Consider the following 21,613-nt stretch of genomic DNA (forward strand, 5'->3'; position numbering starts at 1 on the left):
GTGGAAAAATAAAAATAAATATATTTTCTTTATTTCATTATTTTCCCTACCTATTGGGATGATAAAGGGGGGGTTATTTACTATTTTTTTTATTTTGATCACTGTGATAGGGTCTATCACAGTGATCAAAATGCACCTGGAATGAATGAATGAATGAATGAATCTGCCAGCCGGCAGGTTCGGCGGGAACATGCCCTCGATTTTGGAAGATGGCGGCGCCCTTGGGTGAAGACAAATGGACACCGGAAGGGACACCGGGACTCGGGAGGTACCGGGGGTGGGATTGGACCGCGGGGGAGCAGAGGACAGGAAGGAGGGGAGCGGAGGACTGACGGTGGTGGCAGATCACCACCGTCAGTCGGTGGCGGGGGTAGATCGCGGTCTCCAGCCATAGCCGATAATATTGCAGCATCGGCCATGGCTGGTTTGTAATATTTCACCAAGTTTCAATGGTGAAATATTACAATTGCTCTGATTAGCTGTTTCACTTTCAACAGCCAATCAGAGTGATCATAGCCACGGGGGGGCAAAGCCACCCCCTGGGGTGAAGTACAAGTCCTCCTGTACCTGCGGGTGAGGTGACCTTTCAGTGACCCCGGTCACCCAACCCGAAGGAACGCGATCCCACCATGACGCATATGCTGCGTCACAGGTCGGGAAGGCACAGGTTTTCATGACGCATGCGTTGCGTCACAGGTCTTGAAGGGGTTAAAGATATTTACCTCCTTCCCACAATATTAACATCAGCCCTCAGACGACGGCTTTCCCTGTGCTGCTTATGAAAATTTCGAGGGACCCCATGCTGTTTTTTTCATTTTTTTTTTATTTATTGTTTTAGAAACTCGACACAGTATCATAACCCCCACAATCCGTCCACCATTGTATCATGGCCCCCACTCAGTATGATAGGTCCACATACACAGTATTATGGTCCTTACAGTCCCCCACACCAAGTATGATGGCCCCCACACAGTATGATGGCCCCCACATAACATCTTTTCTCCCATACGCAATATCGGGGTCCCACAGCATCAAATATTTACTGACATTATAAAAATGAATCTACTCACCTAGCCTTGTTCCCCCCATTGGTGTAGCCTGTATATCACCTAATTTTGCTCCCTCATTTGTGCAGCATGTGTACTGAGGCTCTGCAAAGCAGATGTGATCTAGTGACATAATCGAGCCTACTGCACTAAGACTCAGATGCTCAGTCTGAATGGTGCAGGAGGGAGCTGATGGCTGCTTGTTACAACATTCTATTCAAATTGAAATTATAATGATGGGTGACTATGGGGGCATTGTCAATGACACCGACCCCTTTTCCCGACTCCTGAGGCCCACAGCGGCCGTGTGGTTTCCCACTTTGGGCAGTATGCCCATGGTATTTCCAACTTGAACATTTATGGAAAACCTGCAGGTAGTCTGATTTCTACTACTAATGAATAGATATTAGGCTCTCGTCTTTACTGACAACTGACCTGTTCTCAAGATGCAGCTCCCATTAGTGGGATTCACATCGGCTATACAGTTATGGAATATCCTGTGGATATGCAATAAATGTACAATATGGAAGACCCCATTTAATTTTCTAATTATTATCTAATTATTGGGAAATATTGAGAAGAAAGAGTCATACAATGACTAAAGCATTACACACAGAGAAAAAGTATGAGGAAGAGACTCTCCTGATAAGGCCTAGTAAATATTTGACAGTATGTTTACTTAATTATTACGATGTCACCAAGGGAAGCAAAGAAAAAGGCCGCCCTCAGTATTATTAACTTTTAGAGACACGGATACCTTGCTCCATTGTGTCACTGGACTTTAAAAAGACGTTACCCTAGCGTGTGCTACTCTGGTAATTTTTTGGAATGAAGATCACTTTGTACAAGATCTATAGATAAAAACATTTACCTGTGGCCTACTTACTGCTGCCAACTTTTGCTTTGTTATATCATCATCATGAATAGCAGGTAAGTCATTTTTATATACTATATTTTTTTACTCTTTTTTATAGATGGTGTACAAAGTTCCTAAACAATCTGGTAATCTTTGACCAGCATTAGCTGCACTAACACAGACAAATATAGTGGGCAAATGATTTCTAAAAAAGGATTAGTAGACTCCAGCCAGTATGACAAAACTGGAGTGAAAATGTGCTGAAAAAAGGGTTACTTGAAGCTGCTCATCCCCAATATGTAAAATTTGGGATGACTATTATGCATCGTGTAGAGTATTTGCATCCACATATATAAAGGAAGGCCTTATTGCCCCCTCAAAAAATGTTCATACATTGCTTTTTTGTTCCTTTTTTTCTGCAATTATAATCTCTTGGCAGCAAAATAGATTCAGCCAAACCAAGCGTTTTTCTCCGTTTGTTGCTGCTTTTTTGTTGTGTTTTTTTTGCTACTGTTGTTCAGGATCCCAAAGTTCAGCTTTACTTCCACCTTGAAAGTCTAGAAAAGATAAAACATTTTGGCAAAAAAGGGCAATTTGATGAAATGATTTAGAGGAAAAGTTTTGCTTTATGTAGGACATTGTTTACTTTTAACACATGTTATTAATTTGATTATCACTAATTCATTTAAAATATGTTTGGAGAAGCAAAAGGATTGCGTTAGAAACGTTTTTTATGTCTGAAAAAATAGTGACTATTCTGGATTCATATTATGTGAGTGATGCATGAAAAAATACAAAATTACAAACATAAAAATAGTTGAATTGGCATTGTTTACTTTAACATATATCACTAATTTAACCCCTTAACCCCTTCATAACCCAGCCTATTTTGGCCTTAATGACCTGGCCGTTTTTTGCAATTCTGACCAGTGTCCCTTTATGAGGTAATAACTCAGGAACGCTTCAACGGATCCTAGCGATTCTGAGATTGTTTTTTCGTGACATATTGGACTTCATGTTAGTGGTAAATTTAGGTCGATAATTTCTGAGTTTATTTGTGAAAAAAAACGGAAATTTGGCAAAAATTTTGAAAATTTCGCAATTTTCACATTTTTAATTTTTATTCTGTTAAACCAGAGAGTTATGTGACACAAAATAGTTAATAAATAATATTTCCCACATGTCTACTTTACATCAGCACAATTTTGGAAACAAATTTTTTTTTTGCTAGGAAGTTATAAGGGTTAAAATTTGACCAGTGATTTCTCATTTTTACAACAAAATTTACAAAACCATTTTTTTTAGGGACCACCTCACATTTGAAGTCAGTTTGAGGGTTCTATATGGCTGAAAATACCCAAAAGTGACACCATTCTAAAAACGGCACCCCTCAAGGTGCTCAAAACCACATTCAAGAAGTTTATTAACCTTTCAGGTGTTTCACAGCCGCAGAAGCAACATGGAAGTAAAAAATGAACATTTAACTTTTTAGTCACAAAAATGATCTTTTAGCGAAAAGTTTTTATTTTCCCAAGGGTAAAAGGAGAAACTGGACCACGAACGTTGTTGTCCAATTTGTCCTGAGTACGCTGATACCTCATATGTGGGGGTAAACCACTGTTTGGGCGCACGGCAGGGCTCGGAAGGGAAGGAGCGCCATTTGACTTTTTCAATGAAAAATTGGCTCCAATCTTTAGCAGACACCATGTCGCGTTTGGAGAGCCCCCGTGTGCCTAAACATTGGAGCTCCCCCACAAGTGACCCCATTTTGGAAACTAGACCCCCCAAGGAACTTATCTAGAAGCATAGTGAGCACTTTAAACCCCCAGGTGCTTCACAAATTGATCCGTAAAAATGAAACAGTACTTTTTTTTCACAAAAAAATTATTTTAGCCTCAGTTTTTTCATTTTCACATGGGCAACAGGATAAAATGGATCCTAAAATTTGTTGGACAATTTCTCCTGAGTACACCGATACCTCACATGTGGGGGTAAACCACTGTTTGGGTGCACGGCAAGGCTCGGAAGGGGAGGCGTGCCATTTGACTTTTTCAATGGAAAATTAGCTCCAATCGTTAGCGGACACCATGTCGCGTTTGGAGAGCCCCTGTGTGCCTAAACATTGGAGCTCCCCTACAAGTGACCCCATTTTGGAAACTAGACCCCCCAAGGAACTTATCTAGATGCATAGTGAGCACTTATAACCCCCAGGTGCTTCACAGAAGTTTATAACACAGAGCCGTCAAAATAAAAAATAATTTTTCTTTTCTCAAAAATGATTTTTTTAGCCCACAATTTTTTATTTTCCCAAGGGTAACAGGAGAAATTGGACCCCAAAAGTTGTTGTCCAGTTTCTCCTGAGTACGATGATACCCCATATGTGGGGGTAAACCACTGTTTTGGCACACATCGGGGTTTGGAAGGGAAGTAGTGACGTTTTGAAATGCAGACTTTGATGGAATGCTCTGCGGGCGTCAGGTTGCGTTTGCAGAGCCCCTGATGTGCCTAAACAGTAGGAACTCCCCACAAGTGACTCCATTTTGGAAACTAGACCCCCAAGGGAACTTATCTAGATGTGTGGTGAGCACTTTGAACCCCCAAGTGCTTCACAAAAGTTTATAACGCAGAGCCGTGAAAATAATAAATGTGTTTCCTTTCCTCAAAAATATTTTTTTAGCCCAGAATTTTTTATTTTTCCAAGAGTAACAGGAGAAATTTGACCTCAAAAGTTGTTGTCCAGTTTCTCCTGAGTACGCTGATACCCCATATGTTGGGGTAAACCACTGTTTGGGCACATGCCGGGGCTCGGAAGGGAAGTAGTGACGTATTGGAATGCAGACTTTGATGGAATGGTCTGCGGGCATCATGTTACGTTTGCAGAGCCCCTGATATGCCTAAACAGTAGAAACCCCCCACAAGTGACCCCATTTTGGAAACTAGACCCTCCAAGGAACTTATCTAGATGTGTGGTGAGCACGTTCAACCCCCAAGAGTTTCACAGAAGTTTACAACGCAGAGCCGTGAAAATAAAAAATCATTTTTCTTTCCTCAAAAAAGATGTTTAGCAAGCAATTTTTTATTTTCACAAGGGTAACAGGAGAAATTGGACCCCAATATTTGTTGCCCAGTTTGTTGTGAGTGCGCTGATACCCCATATGTGGGGGTAAACCACTGTATGGGCACACGTCAGGGCTCGGAAGGGAAGTAGTGACATTTGAAATGCAGACTGATGGAATGGTCTGCGGGCATCACGTTGAATTTGCAGAGCCCCTGATGTGCCTAAACAGTAGAAACACCCCACAAGTGACCCCATTTTGGAAACTAGACCCCCCAAGTAACTTATCTAGATGTGTGATGAGCACATTCAACCCCCAAGTGCTTCACAGAAGTTTACAACGCAGAGCCGTGAAAATAAAAAATCATTTTTCTTTCCTCAAAAAATATATTTTAGCAAGCAATTTTTTATTTTCACAAGGGTAACAGGAGAAATTGGACCCCAATATTTGTTGCCCAGTTTGTTGTGAGTACGCTGATACCCCATATGTGGGGGTAAACCACTGTTTGGGCACACGTCAGGGCTCGGAAGGGAAGTAGTGACATTTGAAATGCAGACTTTGATGGAATGGTCTGCGGCCATCACGTTGCATTTGCAGAGCCCCTGATGTGCCTAAATAGTAGAAACACCCCACAAGTGACCCCATTTTGGAAACTAGACCCCCGAAGGAACTTATCTAGATGTGTGGTGAGCACTTTCAACCCCCAAGTGCTTCACAGAAGTTAATAACGCAGAGCCGTGAAAAACAGTTGTTGCCCAGTTTGTCCTGAGTACGCTGGTACCCCAAATGTGGGGGTACACCACTGTTTGGGCGCAAGTCGGGGCTTGGAAGGGAGGGAGCACCATTTGACTTTTTGAACGCAAGATTGGCTGGAATCAATGGTGGCGCCATGTTGCGTTTGGAGACCCCTGATGTGCCTAAACAGTGGAAACCCCTCAATTCTAACTTCAACACTAACCCCAACACACCCCTAATCCTAATCCCAACTGTAGCCATAACCCTAATCACAACCCTAACCCCAACACACCCCTAACCACAACCCTAACCCCAACACACCCGTAACCCTAATTCCAACCCTAACCCTAATCCTAACCCTAATCCCAACCCTAATCCTAATCCCAACCCTAACCACAACTGTAACCCCAACACACCCCTAACCCTATCCGTAACCCTAACCACAAGCCTAATCTTAACCCTATTTCCAACCCTAGCCCTAATTCCAACCCTAACCCTAAGGCTATGTGCCCACGTTGCGGATTCGTGTGAGATTTTTCCGCACGATTTTTGAAAAATCTGCAGGTAAAAGGCACTGCGTTTTACCTGCGGAATTACAGCGGATTTCCAGTGTTTTTTTGTGCGGATTTCACCTGCAGATTCCTATTGAGGAACAGGTGTAAAACGCTGCGGAATCCTCACAAAGAATTGACATGCTGTGGAAAATACAACACAGCGTTTTGGATTGGAATTTTCCGCACCATGGGCACAGCGGATTTGGTTTTCCATAGGTGTACATGGTACTGTAAACCTGATGGAAAACTGCTACGAATTCGCAGCGGCCAATCCGCTGCGGATCCGCGGCCAATCCGCTGCGGATCCGCGGCCAAATCCGCACTGTGTGCACATGCCATAACCCTAACCCTAACCCTACCCCTAACCCTAACCCTAACCCTACCCCTAGTTCTAACCCTAGTTCTAACCCTAACCCTAGTGGAAAAAGAAAAAAAAAATATTTTCTTTATTTTATTATGGTCCCTACCTATAGGGGTGATAAAGGGGGGGGTTTATTTATTATTTTTTTTATTTTGATCGCTTTGATAGAACCTACCACAGTGATCAAAATGTACTTGTAATTCATCTGCCGGCCGGCAGATTCGGCGGGCGCACTGCGCATGCGCCCGCCATTTTGGAAGATGGCGGCGCCCAGGGAGAGGACGGACCGACTTCGGGAGGCTCGGTAAGTATGAGGGGGTGGTGGGGGGTTGGATCGGAGCACAGGGGGGGGGATCGGAGGACGGGGGGAGCGGACAGGAGCACGGGGGAGCGGACAGGGGGACGGAGGGGGGTACCGGACAGAACGGAGGACTGGGGAGGAGATCGGGGGCGGTGGGGGGGGCAGAACATGATTTCCAGCCATGGCAGATGCTATTGCAGCATCGGCCATGGCTGGATTGCAATATTTCACCATTTTCATAGGTGAAATATTGCAAATTGCTCTGATTGGCTGTTGCACTTTCAACAGCCAATCACAGCGATCGTAGCCACGTGGGGGCAAAGCCACCCCCCCTGGGCTGAAATACAACTCCCCCTCTCCCTGCAGATCGGGTGAAATAGGAGTTAACCCTTTCACCCGATCTGCAGGGACGCGATCATTCCATGACGCCACATAGGCGTTATGGGTCGGATTGGCACCGACTTTCATGACGCCTACGTGGTGTCAAAGGTCGGGAAGGGGTTAACGACCGCCGATACGCCTTTTAACGGCGGCCGCTAAGGGTACTTAAACCACAGCGCCGTTAATTAACGGCGCTGTGGAAAAAGTGAATAGCGCCCCCCAGAGTCGGATTTTCTCTGGGGTCTCGGTTACCGGGGGTAGCCGAGACCCCAGAGAACATGATTCGGGGGTTTTTTACCGACCCCCGAGTTGCGATCGCCGGTAATTAACTGTTTACCGGCGATCGCAAAAAAAAAAAAAAAAAACGCGATTTCCCATTTAATTTCTCTGTCCTCCGATGTGATCGCACATAGGAGGACAGAGAAATGGGGTCCCCGGTCGCCCCCGATGCCCCCCGATACTCACCTGTCTCCCCCGGTGCTCCTCGTGGCTCCCCATGGGCGCCGCCATCTTAAAAATGGCAGGCGCATGCGCAGTGCGCCCGCCGGCCGGCACCTGGGAGATCTTTGGGGTCTCGGCTGCTGGGGGTAGCCGAGACCCCAAAGAACATGATCGGGGTCGGTTTTTACCAACCCCTGTTTTGCGATCGCCGGTAATTAACTGTTTACCGGCGACCACAAAAAAAAAAAAAGTGATGTGTAATTCTCTGTCCTCTGATGTGATCGCACATCAGAGGACAGAGAAATAGGGGGATTCGGGGACCCTATCATACTTACCGGTGTCCCTGGGTCCTCCTGTGTCTTCTCCTGGCCGCCGGCTTCTTCCTATGAAAAGAAAATGGCGGGCGCATGCGCAGTGCGCCCGCTCTCTGCTGCCATCTGCCGACCGGCAGGAGAGAAGAGTTGGGGCTAAAATTAGGGTTAGGGTTAGGGCTAGGGTTAGGGTTAGGGCTAGGGTTAGGGCTAGGGTTAGGGTTAGGGCTAGGGTTAGGGCTAGGGTTAGAGTTAGGGCTAGGGTTAGGGCTAGGGTTAGGGTTAGGGCTAGGGTTAGGGCTAGGGTTAGGGCTAGGGTTAGGGTTAGGGCTAGGGTTGGGGCTAAATTTAGGGTTAGGGTTGGAGCTAAATTTAGGGTTTGGGTTGGGGCTAAATTTAGGGTTAGGGCTGGGGCTAAATTTAAGGTTAGGGTTAGGGTTGGGGCTAAAGTTAGGGCTATAGTTAGAGTTGGGTCTAAAGTTAGGACTAGGGTTGTGGCTAAAGTTAGGGTTAGGGTTGGGATTAGGGTTTGGATTAGGGTTGGCATTAGGGTTACGTTTGGGATTACGGTTAGGTTTGGGATTAGGGTTAAGGGTAGGGTTGGGATTAGGGGTGTATTGGGATTAGGGTTAGGTTTGAGGTTAGGGTTGAGATTAGGATTAGGGGTGTGTTGGATTTAGGGTTCTGATTAGGGTTATGGTTGTTTTGAGGTTAGGGTTGCGATTATCCTTAGGGTTGTGATTAGGATTATGGATCGGGTTGGCATTAGGGTTAGGCCTCTTTCACACTTCAGTCTTTTAGTGTCAGTCTGAAACCGCCATTTTCATCAAATAGTGGATCCGCCATTTTTTTTGGCGGTTCCGCTATTTTCCCATAGACATGCATTAGCGACGGATTGTGGCGGATGGTCGTCCGTTCCATCCGCCATGTGACGGATCCGTCGAGATTTGGCGGATGTCATCTAGACATTGACGGCCATTGTAACGTTTTTTGTCTGCGCCGAAATGGCGGATCGCGTTCGTCATTCCATAGAATGGCCGCCTATGGGCGACGGATCCGTCGTTACCGTCATTTCGGCGGATCCGTCGCCCCAATCCGCTTTTTCAATTGCGCATGCTCCAAAAAGTAGATACTTTTCCCAGACAACCCCCAAGTAACGGATCCGTCAAAAAAACGGATCCGTTAGAACCGTTTTCTCAACAATTGTGACGGATCCGTCACTATGTCGGAGCTGACTGACGCCAAACAACTGAAGTGTAAAAGAATCTTAGGGGTGTGTTGGGGTTAGGGTTGGAGTTAGATTTGGGGGGTTTCCACTGTTTAGGTACATCAGGGGGTCTCTAAACGCCACAGCCAATTTTGCGCTCAAAAAGTCAAATGGTGCTCCCTCCCTTCCGAGCTCTGCCGTGCACCCAAACAGTGGTTTACCCCCACATATGGGGCATCAGCGTACTCGGGATAAATTGGACAACAACTTTTGGAGTCCAATTTCTCCTGTTACCCTTGTGAAAATAAAAACTTGGGGGCTAAAAAATCTTTTTTGTGGAAAAAAAAAATATTTTTTATTTTCACAACTCTGCATTATAAACGTCTGTGAAGCACTTGGGCATTCAAAGTTCTCACCACACATCTAGATAAGTTCCTTGGGGGGCTCTAGTTTCCAAAATGGGGTCACTTGTGGGGGTTTCTACTGTTTAGGTACATCAGGGTCTCTGCAAACGCAACATAATGCCCGCAGACCATTCTATCAAAGTCTGCATTCCAAAATGGGGTTCCTTCCCTTCCGAGCTCTGCCATGCGCTCAAACAGTGGTCCCCACCACACATGGGGTATCAGTGTACTCAGCACAAATTGGACAACAACTTTTGGGGTCCAATTTCTCTTGTTACCCTTGTCAAAATAAAAATTTAGGGGCGCAAAAATATTTTTTGTGGAAAAAATTTTTTATTTTTAATTTCACGACTCTGCATTATAAACTTCTGTGAAGCACTTGGGCATTCAAAGTTCTCACCACACATCTAGATAAGTTCCCTGGGGGGTCTAGTTTCCAAAATGCGGTCACTTGTGGGGGGTTTCTACTGTTTAGGCACATCAGGGGCTCTGCAAATGCAACATAACGCCCGCAGACCATTCTATCAAGGTCTGCATTCCAAAACGGCGCTCCTTCCCTTCCGAGCTCTGCCGTGCACCCAAACAGTGGTCCCCCCCCCACACATGGGGTATCAGTGTACTCAGGACAAATTGGACAACAACGCTTGAGGTCTAATTTCTCTTGTTCCCTTGTGAAAATAAAAACTTGGGGGCTAAAAAATCTTTTTTGTGGAAAAAAAAATATATACATCAAGGGCTCTGCAAACGCAACATAACACCCGCAGACCATTCTATCAAAGTCTGCATTCCAAAACGGCGCTCCTTCCCTTCCGAGCTCTGCCATGCGCCCAAACAGTGGTTTACCCCAAAATATGGGGTATCAGCCTACTCAGCATAAATTGCACAATAAATTTTGGGGTCCAATTTCTCCTGTTACCCTTGAGAAAATAAAAAATTGCAGGCTAAAAAATCATTTTTGAGGAAAAAAAAAAGGATTTTTTATTTTCATGGCTCTACTTTATAAATTTCTGTGAAGAACTTGGGCTTTTAAAGTGCTCACCACACATCTAGATAAGTTCCTTAAGTGGTCTAGTTTCCAAAATGGGGTCACTTGTGGGGGGTTTCTACTGTTTAGGCACATCAGGGGCTCTCCAAACGCGACATGGTGTCCGATCTCAATTCCAGCCAATTCTACATTGAAAAAGTAAAACGGCACTCCTTCTCTTCCAAGCTCTGCGGTGCGCCCAAACAGTGGTTTACCCCCACATATGGGGTATCGCCATACTCAGGAGAAATTGCACAACAACTTTTGTGGTCTAATTTCTCCTGTTACCCTTGTCAAAATAAAAATTTGGGGGCAAAAAGATCATTTTTGAAAAAAAAATGAGATTTTTTATTTTCACGGCTCTACGCTATAACCTTCCATGAAGCACCTGGGGGTTTAAAGTGCTCACCACACATCTAGATAAGTTCCTTAAGGGGTCTAGTTTCGTTTCCAAAATGGGGTCACTTGTGGGGGGCTTCTACTGTTTAGGCACATCAGGGGCTCTCCAAATGCGACATGGCGTCCAATCTCAATTCCAGCCAATTCTACATTGAAAAAGTAAAACGGCACTCCTTCTCTTCCAAGCTCTGCGGTGCGTCCAAACAGTGGTTTACCCCCACATATGGGGTATCAACATACTCAGGAGATATTGCACAACAACTTTTGTGGTCTAATTTCTCCTGTTACCCTTGTGAAAATAAGAATTTTTCTGCGAAAAGATAATTTTTGTGTAAACAAATGCGATTTTTTATTTTCACGGCTCTACTTTATAAACTTCTGTGAAGCACTTGGGGGCTCAAAGTGCTCACCACACATCTAGATAAGTTCCTTAAGGGGTCTAGTTTCCAAAATGGGGTCACTTGTGGGGGGTTTCCACTGTTTAGGTACATCAGGGGCTCTCTAAACGTGACATGGCATCCGATCTCAATTCCAGCCAATTCTGCATTGAAAAAGTCAAACGGCGCTCCTTCTCTTCCAAGCTCTGCGGTGCGCCCAAACAGTGGTTTACCTCCACATATGGGGTATCGGCGTATTCAGGAGAAATTGCACAACAACATTTATGGTTAAATTTCTGTTTTTACACTTGTGAAAATAAAAAAAAATGGTTCTGAAGCAAAATGTTTGCAAAAAAAAGTTAAATGTTCATTTTTGCCTTCCACATTGTTTCAGTTCCTGTGAAGCACGTAAAGGGTTAATAAACTTCTTGAATGTGGTTTTGAGCACCTTGAGGGGTGAAGTTTTTAGAATGGTGTCACACTTGGTTATTTTCTATCATATTGACCCCTCAAAATGACTTTAAATGTGATGTGGTCCCTGATGTGACATATCTCTCTGATTTAAGGGCATAAAAATCCAAAGTTTGAAAATTGCTAAATTTTAAAAGTTTTTGCCATATTTCCATTTTTTTCATAAATAATCGCAAGTAATATCGAAGAAATGTTACCACTAACATGAAGTACAATATGTCACGAAAAAACAGTCTCAGAATCAGCAGGATCCGTTGAAGCGTTCCAGAGTTATAACCTCATAAAGTGACAGTGGTCAGAATTGTAAAAATTGACCTGGTCATTAAGTACCAAATTGGCTCTGTCACTAAGGGGTTAAGAAACAAAAGGGTTGCTTTAAACAATGAAGTGCAAATTACACTACAATAAAAAATAAATAAATAACTTCCATGCTCATGGGACGCTACCAAGATATTATGGTTTATACTTGGAAAAATCACAAAAATAAATGGGCTTCACATTCTGTTGTACCTGCATTTTTTCACCCAAAATTGCTAGCAGCGGTTTTGCTGCATTTTTGCACTTGCTCACGGCTTTCTATGGGTTAAAAAAAGCTACAAAAACGCTGAAAGACTTGACATGCAAAAGCAGCAGTTTTCCATTTCAGTCAGAAAAACAAACAAACGTATGTGAGTCGCCCTCCAGGGCCGTGGGGTACTCGGTACCGGGTCCGGCACTTAAAGGGGATGTCACTGTGGCTGCGATTCGGTCTGTGGCCCTGGGCACCCAAGTAAAGGGAAAGTCTTTAAGGGGTTTTATGAATAAAGTTTGTGTTCGTGATGCCACCTGTGGTGTTCGGTCAGTGGAGACCGACACTGCTTAAAGAGGTCCTCTGGGGTGATGTTATGGCAGCTAGATGGTATAACTTCCCACAGGTGAAGCAGGTCCCCAGGGCTCCCAGTGTATCGATAAAGATGGTGAATGGTGCAGTAAAGAATGGAGAACACAGGTTTGCAGTCTCTTTACCTGGTTTACTGAAAGCGTCAGGCAGCCACAGTCCAGGGTACCAGGTCATAGGTATAGGCATGGTCCGGCTGGCTTGGAAGCGAATTCAGAGTCCCCTTTACCAGGTGGAGTTAGAAGCCTTCCTATTAGCGTGGTGGTGTTGTAGTCCCTTAGGGTATGTGCACACGTATTTTTTAGGTCTGCGGATTTTTCCGCAGCTGTTTTGATAAATCCGCAGGTAAAAAGCACTGTGTTTTACCTGCGGATTTATTGCGGATTTACCGCGGATTTTATGCGTTTTTTGTGCGGATTCCACCTGCAGTTTTATACTTGCGGATTCCTATTATGGAGCAGGTGTAATCCGCTGCAGAATCCGCAAAAAGAATTGACATACTGTGGAATAAACAACGCAGCGTTTCCACGCGTTTTTTTCCGCAGCATGTGGACTGTGGATTTTGTTTTCCATAGGTTTACATGGTACTGTAAACTCATGGAAAACTTCTGCAGACCCGCAGCATCAAATCTGCAATGTGTGCACATAGCCTTACTGCCTATGGCTTCTAGCAAGGTCCTCGCAGTTCTCTATGTCCTCCATGAAGGTTAGGACACAAACCCGTATGACAGGTGGCTCGAGCCTTTTTATAGGGTCTCTATCATGAACCATGCTCTATGTTCCACTGTGCCTTCTGGGTTTTAAGGCAGACAGGTTCCTTGCAGTTCAGCTGTCCTGCCGGTTTCTGCTGTGCCTCCTAGAGTCCGACACAACCTCGGTCTTCTGGCTACCGAAATCTGCGCTCGTCCAGGGAGGTAGCCCAAACGCTGCTATGCTCCCCTGGTGTCCTGTGCGCCACTCTCCTGCATGCTCACTAAACACTGTTCTTTCTTGTTCTCTCAATCCTGAAGCTGCACCACCTCCGGCTGCACGGCCCCAATCACTTCTCTCTAGCTCAGACTGCTCCAGTCTGCTGTCAGGCACAAACTGTCTGACTTTCCTTACAATTTACTAACTTTCCCTCCGGACCAGAATATATCAATAGGGAAGTTCCCCCTAAACCAGGTTTAGAGCTCCCCCTTCTGGCCTGGTGTGTGAACATGTTGAGTGCATTGTGATTACCTGATAAAAGAGATCTTCCTTCGCTTCCAAGCGTGACATCACTCTCCCCGTGAGGAAAGCAATGCCACTGTAACAACCAGGACCCTGGGGTGTTACATACAGTATGCAACAGATGTACTGTAAAAAACAGCTTTTAATTTGCTTAAAAAAGCAGCAAAAGAAGCAACGGTGAACATAGCCTAAGGTTTGGCTGTGAATTATCTAATTTGTCAACTGACTAAATTCTATGGCCTCGATTCATCATTTAATTTATTCTGACTCCCATGACAGCACTACGAGAGAGGGGATCCGCCCTTAAGGAACAGGAAACCTACAGATACAAAAAGGGCGGCACCTCTCCCATGCATCAGTTGGTTTCCTGTTCCTGAAGGGACTGGATACCTACAGAAGACTTTCTACAGTATTCCAGGCCGGCCGGACCGAATCAGGTAGCGAGGGGGTCTCCTACCTCGGCTGGTGCGGGTACCTGATGTGGTCACGGTGGCCCTGGCAGGACTGCACAGCGGTGACTAAACAGCGAGGAGCGGTCGCCAGGGGGTGTCCGGTCTCCGGAGCCAGCGTGCGGTAAGTATAGTCCTCCCTCCCTTGTGTGCTTTGGTCTCCCTTCGTGTGGGGGGGGGCAGCGTCTAGGGGGCGCCGGCCGGAGTACAGCTGGCTGGCCTCGGCGTCCCACGATGGCTTCGGCGCTGACAGGAAGCGCTGTAAGCTGTGGTGACATCGGTAGGCGGAGCCAGCGATGGCTTCCGGGTCGCGGAGCTCCTGCGCATGCACGGGGGCTCCAAGATGGCGGCGCCCACCGGAGATTCATGCCACTCTCCCTCAGAGCATCGGATGGTTCCCCACAGCTGCGGGAGGGCGGGGAAATCAAAACGAACGCTGAGCAAGGTGTGCTGACCGAAGGAGGGGCTTTATAAGGAAGCTCCAGCTGCGTGTTCCTGGCTTCTGGCTCCAAATTACTGAAGATGGAGTCTGATCAGGATGAGCTGATTGTGCTGCTGGACGAAGCATCCCAGAAGCCTATGGAGAAGGAACACGAAAAAAGGAGCGATGGTTCGGGCCGCAGAAGCTGCTCCAGACAGGGGTCTGGAGTGTTAGCCAAAAAAGATCCCCCTCGTGCTTCGGTATTTCTCTGGGTGAGCGCAGCCATTGGTAAGTGATCTCCGAGAAAGTTCACTTAGTAAGTAGTCTCCCCTCATATGTTTTGTGCAGGGAAGGAAAAACGTCAGTAAGGCGAAGCATAGGGAGTGTGCCATCTGCGGGTTCCCTTGCCTGACTCACACGCTAAAAAACTATGTGACCCCTGTATCCAGCAGACGGTGAGGTCCTGGAAGGAGGGGAGGGGGTATGGCGTTTAGATCTTATACACTAGTCTGCCTTACTTATCCCCTCAGGTAGCGGAAGAATCCTATTCTATTGTGGCCAATCTAAAGGAAATGGTTAGAATGGAGGTTAGACAGTCCATTAAGAACCTTTCACAGACAGGAGGCTCTAAGCAGAGAGCTCAGTGGACGTCTGATTCGTCTGTGGATAAGGACAAAAGCGAAGAATCGGACGATTCAGCAGCATCATCCTCCTCCTCGGAAGAAGATGCTGCTCGTTTTTGCTTACCCTTGGAGAGGGTAGACAAATTAATAAAGGCAGTCAGAGGCACAATGGGTATAACAGAACCCAAGCCTCAACTATCTAAAGAACAAATGATGTTCAGTGGGTTAGAACAGAGGAAGCGCAGAGTTTTCCCCCTGAATGAAAAGATACAGGAACTTATCAACAGGGAGTGGAGAAAACCAGAGAGAAAAGGCTCCTTACCACCTGCGCAGAAGTGTAGGTATCCTTTTGATGACCCAGCAGTGGGTAACTGGGAAAAGGCCCCAAAACTGGACGCGGCAATTGCCAAGGTAGCGAAGCGGTCCTCTTTCCCGTTTGAAGATATGGGAACGCTTAAGGACCCCCTGGATAGGAAAGTGGATACCTTCCTAAAGGGGACCTGGGAAATGGCAGCCGGCTCCTTAAGACCTGAGGTGGCGTCAGCCTGCACGGCAAGGTCAATGATGGTCTGGCTGGACCAATTAGAGACCCAATTAAGACAGGGGGCCTCTAGAGATTCCAATCCAGGAGGGGGCAGCTTTTTTATCGGACGCTTCAATTGACTCCGTTAAGTTGGCAGCTAGAGCAGCAGGACTTTCAAATGCTGCAAGGAGAGCCCTATGGTTGAAATGCTGGCCAGGGGATATGCAGGCGAAAGCAAAGCTCTGCGCTATCCCTTGTAAAGGCGAGTATTTATTTGGGCCTACCCTGGATGAACTCCTGGAGAAAGCAGGAGATGATAAGAAAAAGTTCCCCAATTTATTCAATGCATATCGTCGTCCATTCAACAAGAGAAGGTTCAATCGAGGAGGGAAACACACCTTCTCACCGGGTAGAGATCGATCCAGATGGGATGATAAGCGAAAACGAGGTACAGGTCTTATGTTTCGCCGTAACCCTGACAGAAAACAAAAAACAGGATCAATGACTAGCAATCCCGGTGGGAGGGAGACTGTTGCATTTCTCGGCGGAATGGTCAAGAATCTCAAACAGAGTTTGGATAAAATACACTGTTTCCCATGGTCTCAAACTTGAATTTGATCATACTCCACGGGACAAATTCAAGTTAACACCCTGGCGCTCATCAGGAAGTGAGGACTCTTTGCTCCAAAAATGTTTTGGTAGAAGTGCCGTATTCTCAGGCAGGGAAAGGGTTTTACTCTCCCCTTTTCCTAATCCAAAAACCAGATAAGACTTATAGAACCATTATAAATCTTAAGGGTCTCAATAAGTTTTTGGTAAAACATACTTTCAAAATGGAGTCCATCAATTCGACAATAAAAATGCTTTTCAACAACTGTTTTATGGTAGTAGTGGATTTAAAAGATGCCTACTACCATGTACCCATTCATGCTGATTTCCAACGATGCCTGAGGGTTGCAGTGCTAATGGAGGGAAGGATTCAACATTTTCAGTTCAGGGCACTCCCCTTCGGGATAACTTCTGCTCCTAGAGTGTTCACTAAAATAATCGCTGAAGTCATGGTGCATTTAAGGGAATCAAATGTCCTTATAATCCCCTACTTAGATGATTTCCTCATTGTCGGGAGCTCAGTAGATCACTGTCTGTCACAATGGGAGATTACTAAAGCTAAACTAGAACACCTGGGTTGGATCATAAACTTCGAAAAATCTAAGTTACAGCCCCTAAATATTCAAAAATTCCTGGGATTAATGTTGAATTCAGTAACACAGCAGTGTCTTCTCCCTATAGAAAAGATAGAGCTAATTCAGAATTATTTTTTAAAAGCAATTAATACACCCTCCATGACACTTAGGCAAGCAATGTCCCTACTTGAGTCACTCACATCTTGCATTCCAGCTGTTAAGTGGGCTCAGTTCCACACCAGATCCCTACAAAAAGAAGTCTTGTTCCATGACAGAGCCTTAGGAGGCGCGCTAAATGGGAAATTAACGTTGGAGCCAATAACATTGAATTCCCTTAGGTGGTGGTTAGATAAACAGAATTTATCAGCAGGGGTTCCCTGGATAATAGATGTCACCCAGGTAATAACCACAGATGCCAGCTCTTCGGGGTGGGGAGCCTATATGAGGGACATGGTGGTCCAGGGACAATGGGAACAATTCACAACATTCTCATCCAATCAAAGGGAGTTGTTGGCAGTTGAATTAGCTGTTAAAAAATTCCTCATATATCTGCAGGGCCAGCACGTCAGAATTCTGTCGGACAGAGTTGCAGTTGCCTATATAAACCGGCAAGGGGGAACACGTTCCGAGACATTAGTGCAGATCACGGATCGCTTGTTCCAGGTGGCAGAGCTCAATTTTCAATCTTTGACAGCTCTCCACATCAAAGGAAAAGAGAATATAACAGCAGATTTCCTAAGTCAAAACGTATTAAGGCAAGGAGAGTGGTCTCTCAACGAGGACATTTTCAACCATATCGTCCACAGATGGGGTCAACCAGTGGTGGATCTGTTCGCCACCAGAAGCAACAGAAAAGTAAAACTTTTTTGCTCTCAAAATCCCAGGGAGAATCCCCTGGCGGTGGACGCGTTTCTAATAAAATGGGATTTTCCACTGGCTTATGCCTTCCCACCGCTGAACCTGATACCTCTAGTTGTGAGGAAAATCAGGGAAGCTCGAGCAAAAGTCATCCTTATTGCCCCCTTTTGGCCCAGAAGAACCTGGTTTGCCTGGCTCAGGACAATGTCCGTATCGGTTCCATGGGTACTGCCAGAAATCCCGAACTTGCTTTCTCAGGGACCAATCTCCCATCCACAAGTGGCAGCGCTCCATTTAACGGCGTGGAGTTTGAATGGTCACTGTTAGTAGATAAAGGCTTCTCTCCGAACTTAGTAGAAACGCTCCTAAAGAGTAGGAAACAAATAACTACGAAAATCTACTCTAGGACTTGGAGGAAGTTCTTGACCGGTTCAAAATTTTATATCCAAGAAGGGGTGCCAATACAACAAATCTTAGAGTTTCTACAGAAGGGGTTTGAGTTAAAACTCTCTACTAGTACCCTTAGAGTACAGGTACCAGCTCTGGGTGCCCTGTTTCCCTGTAATATAGCTAACAACTATTGGATAGCGAGATTTATGAAGGCAGTCTGTAGAACTAGACCAGTATATAAAGACAGAACGGTTCCATGGGATCTAAATTTAGTTCTGTCCTCTCTAACAAAACCCCCCTTTGAGCCTCTACAAGATGCCTCAATCAAAATGTTGACACTTAAGACAGCCTTCTTGATTGCCATAACCTCAGCTCGCAGGATAGGGGATATCCAGGCACTTTCCAGACTTCCCCCATATACAGAATTCCTGTCTGACAGGGTAGTCCTTAGGCCAGACCCAGCATATCTGCCGAAGGTAGCGACACGTTTTCATAGATCGCAGAAGATAGTTTTGCCATCTTTTATTCCTAATCCCTCTAATCCTAAAGAGCAGGAGCTTCATACGTTAGACGTTAGGAGATCTCTTCTACAGTATATTTCAGTCACCGATAGTTAGAAGAAAGATGAGGCACTGCTTCTCTCCTTCCAAGGTCCAAGGAAAGGATGTAGAGTATCAAAATATTTTACTGGCTAAATGGATTAGGGAAACTATCTCTCTGGCTTATACAGCGGGTGGGGGGCCAGCTCCGCAGAATCTAAAGGCACATTCCACCTGGGCCATGGCGTCATCCTGGGCAGAAAGATCTGGAGTATCAGTGGAACAAATATGTAAGGCGGCCACATGGTCATCCCCTTCCACGTTCTTTAAGCACTATCGGTTGGATTTGGGGTCCTCCTCTGATCTCACCTTCGGGTTAAGGGTGCTGCAGACTATAGTCCCTCCCTAAGGTAGCTTACATCTCTGTAAATCTCTCGTAGTGCTGTCATGGGAGTCCGAATAAAGCATTAAGCTACTTACGGCTAGCAGCGGCATTTTTCGGAGGCCCATGACAGCACCCTTAGTTCCCTCCCTATTCACGTGGGGGTTGCACTTCCTAATATGTATATAGTGTGATATGTAGATCTCACGTATGGTGTCTAGTTACAATTTAATAGAATATTTTCATTTTCAAAATGTATATAATGTATATTTGTATGCCACTAACCGCGGTAGTCCTCTCAGGCTCTGAAATACAACTGATGCATGGGAGAGGTGCCACCCTTTTTGTATCTGTAGGTTTCCTGTTCCTTAAGGGCAGATCCCCTCTCTCGTAGTGCTGTAATGGGCCTCCGAAAAATGCCGCTACCCGTAAGTAGCTTAATGCTTTTTTATGTCACTTTGCTTTTTTTGTCCTGTGGTATCAGTTGCCATTTTGGCTCCAAATTTATCAAAATAGCACACACGATTCATGAATTTGGCTCAAAGTAAAAAATGGGCTTTCTTACTGTCTTGAATTGTTTTTACAACTTTTGATGCCAAAAGTCACAAAAATTGCAACACCAAAAATACACCAGGATGAACTGGAGTGACAAAAAGTCATAATTGATAAATAAAGCTAAAATATATGAAATTGCTAGGAGTCCAATGAAAAAAATAAACAGAAAAGGAGCGCACTTACCCCAGTGGAGTTCAACATCACTTTATTAGGACATTCTTAAAAATCGGAGGCAGGGAGGGATAGTGTCAAATGCGGACAATGGCCGTTTCGTGCTCCACGGCACTTCAACGGGTTGAAGTGCCGTGGAGCACGAAACGGCCGTTGTCCGCATTTGACACTATCCCTCCCTGCCTCCGATTTTTAAGAATGTCCTAATAAAGTGATGTTGAACTCCACTGGGGTAAGTGCGCTCCTTTTCTGTTTATTTTTTTCATTGGACTCTGAACTTTTGTTTTGGATGCGGCACCCCCATTAAGCAAAAGAGTGGAGGAGACGCATAGCCAGCGCAGCCTGTAGATGTTACAGCGGTAAACATTTATCATCCTGGATTCATCAAGATCAGCAGTGCGGATGTGAATTTTTTTCTTTTGGTGGACTTTATGAAATTGCTAGACTCTGCCCACGCAGCGGAAACAAAAAAAATAAGTCGGGCACATCTACTATATAATTGTCTAAGGGTCACTTCCGTCTTTCTGTCGTCCTTCTGTCTGTCTGTCTGTCTTTCTTTCTGTCACGGATATTCATTGGTCGCGGCTTCTGTCTCTCATGGAATCCAAGTCGCTGATTGGTCTCGCCAGCTGCCTGTCATGGCTGCCGCGACCAATCAGTGACGGCCACAGTCCGATTAGTCCCTCCCTGCTCCCCTGCAGTCAGTGCCCAGCGCCCGCTCCACACTCCCCGCAGTCACCGCTCAAACAGGGTTAATGCCAGCGGTAACGGACCGCGTTATGCCATGGGTAACTCACTCCGTTACCGCCGCTATTAACCCTGTGTCACCAAGTTTTTACTATTGATGCTGCCTATGCAGCGTCAATAGTAAAATGATCTAATGTTAAAAATAATTAAAAAAATAAAAAATCATTATATACTCACCTACGCCGCCTTTTCCGCTCCTCATGACGCTCCGGTGACCGCTCCATGCAAGCGGCAGGTTCCGATGCTAAGGATGGTGTGCGACAAGGACCTGCCATGACGTCACGGTCATGTGACCGTGACGTCATCACACCCTGGGACCGGAAGCTGCTGCCTGCACCACACACAGGTGACAGAACTACAAGGGTACCCTCGGAAGGTGAGTATATGTTTATTTTTTTGTTTTTAACCTGTGACATACGTGGCTGGGCAATATACTACGTAGCTGGGCAATATACTACGTGACTGGCCCATATACTACGTGGCTGGGCAATATACTATGTGGCTCTGTGCTATATACTATGTCGCTGTGCAATATACTACGTGGCTCTGTGCTGTATACTACGTCTCTGGGCAATATACTACGTAACTTGGCAATATACTACGTGGCTCTGTGCTGTATACTATGTCGCTGTGCAACATACTACGTGGCTCTGTGCTGTATACTATGTCGCTGTGCAATATACTACGTGGCTCTGTGCTGTATACTACGTAACTGGGCAATATACTACGTGGCTGGGCAATGTACTACGTAACTGGGC

At 45.5% G+C, this 21,613-nt stretch overlaps 1 protein-coding gene across 3 annotated transcripts in view; it reads left to right on the plus strand.

Annotated features, from left to right (window-relative positions):
* The first annotated feature begins 1,746 nt into the window (after positions 1 to 1,746).
* LOC143764731 (stimulated by retinoic acid gene 6 protein-like) overlaps positions 1,747 to 21,613 on the plus strand; it is a 211,061-nt gene continuing 191,194 nt past the window's right edge. For 2 of the 3 annotated variants that reach the window (XM_077250626.1, XM_077250646.1), the window contains exon 1: positions 1,748 to 1,976. Coding sequence is in view for 1 of the 3 variants with exons in the window: in XM_077250616.1 (XP_077106731.1) it covers positions 1,966 to 1,976 (11 nt within the window). In the remaining 2 variants the exon portion in view is untranslated. Of the gene's footprint in view, positions 1,977 to 21,613 lie in introns of all 3 variants that reach the window. The other variant, XM_077250616.1, reaches the window with a different exon arrangement.

This window comes from Ranitomeya variabilis, chromosome 1 (genome assembly GCF_051348905.1).
Source record: "Ranitomeya variabilis isolate aRanVar5 chromosome 1, aRanVar5.hap1, whole genome shotgun sequence".
NCBI classification, from domain to species: Eukaryota; Metazoa; Chordata; class Amphibia; order Anura; family Dendrobatidae; genus Ranitomeya; species Ranitomeya variabilis.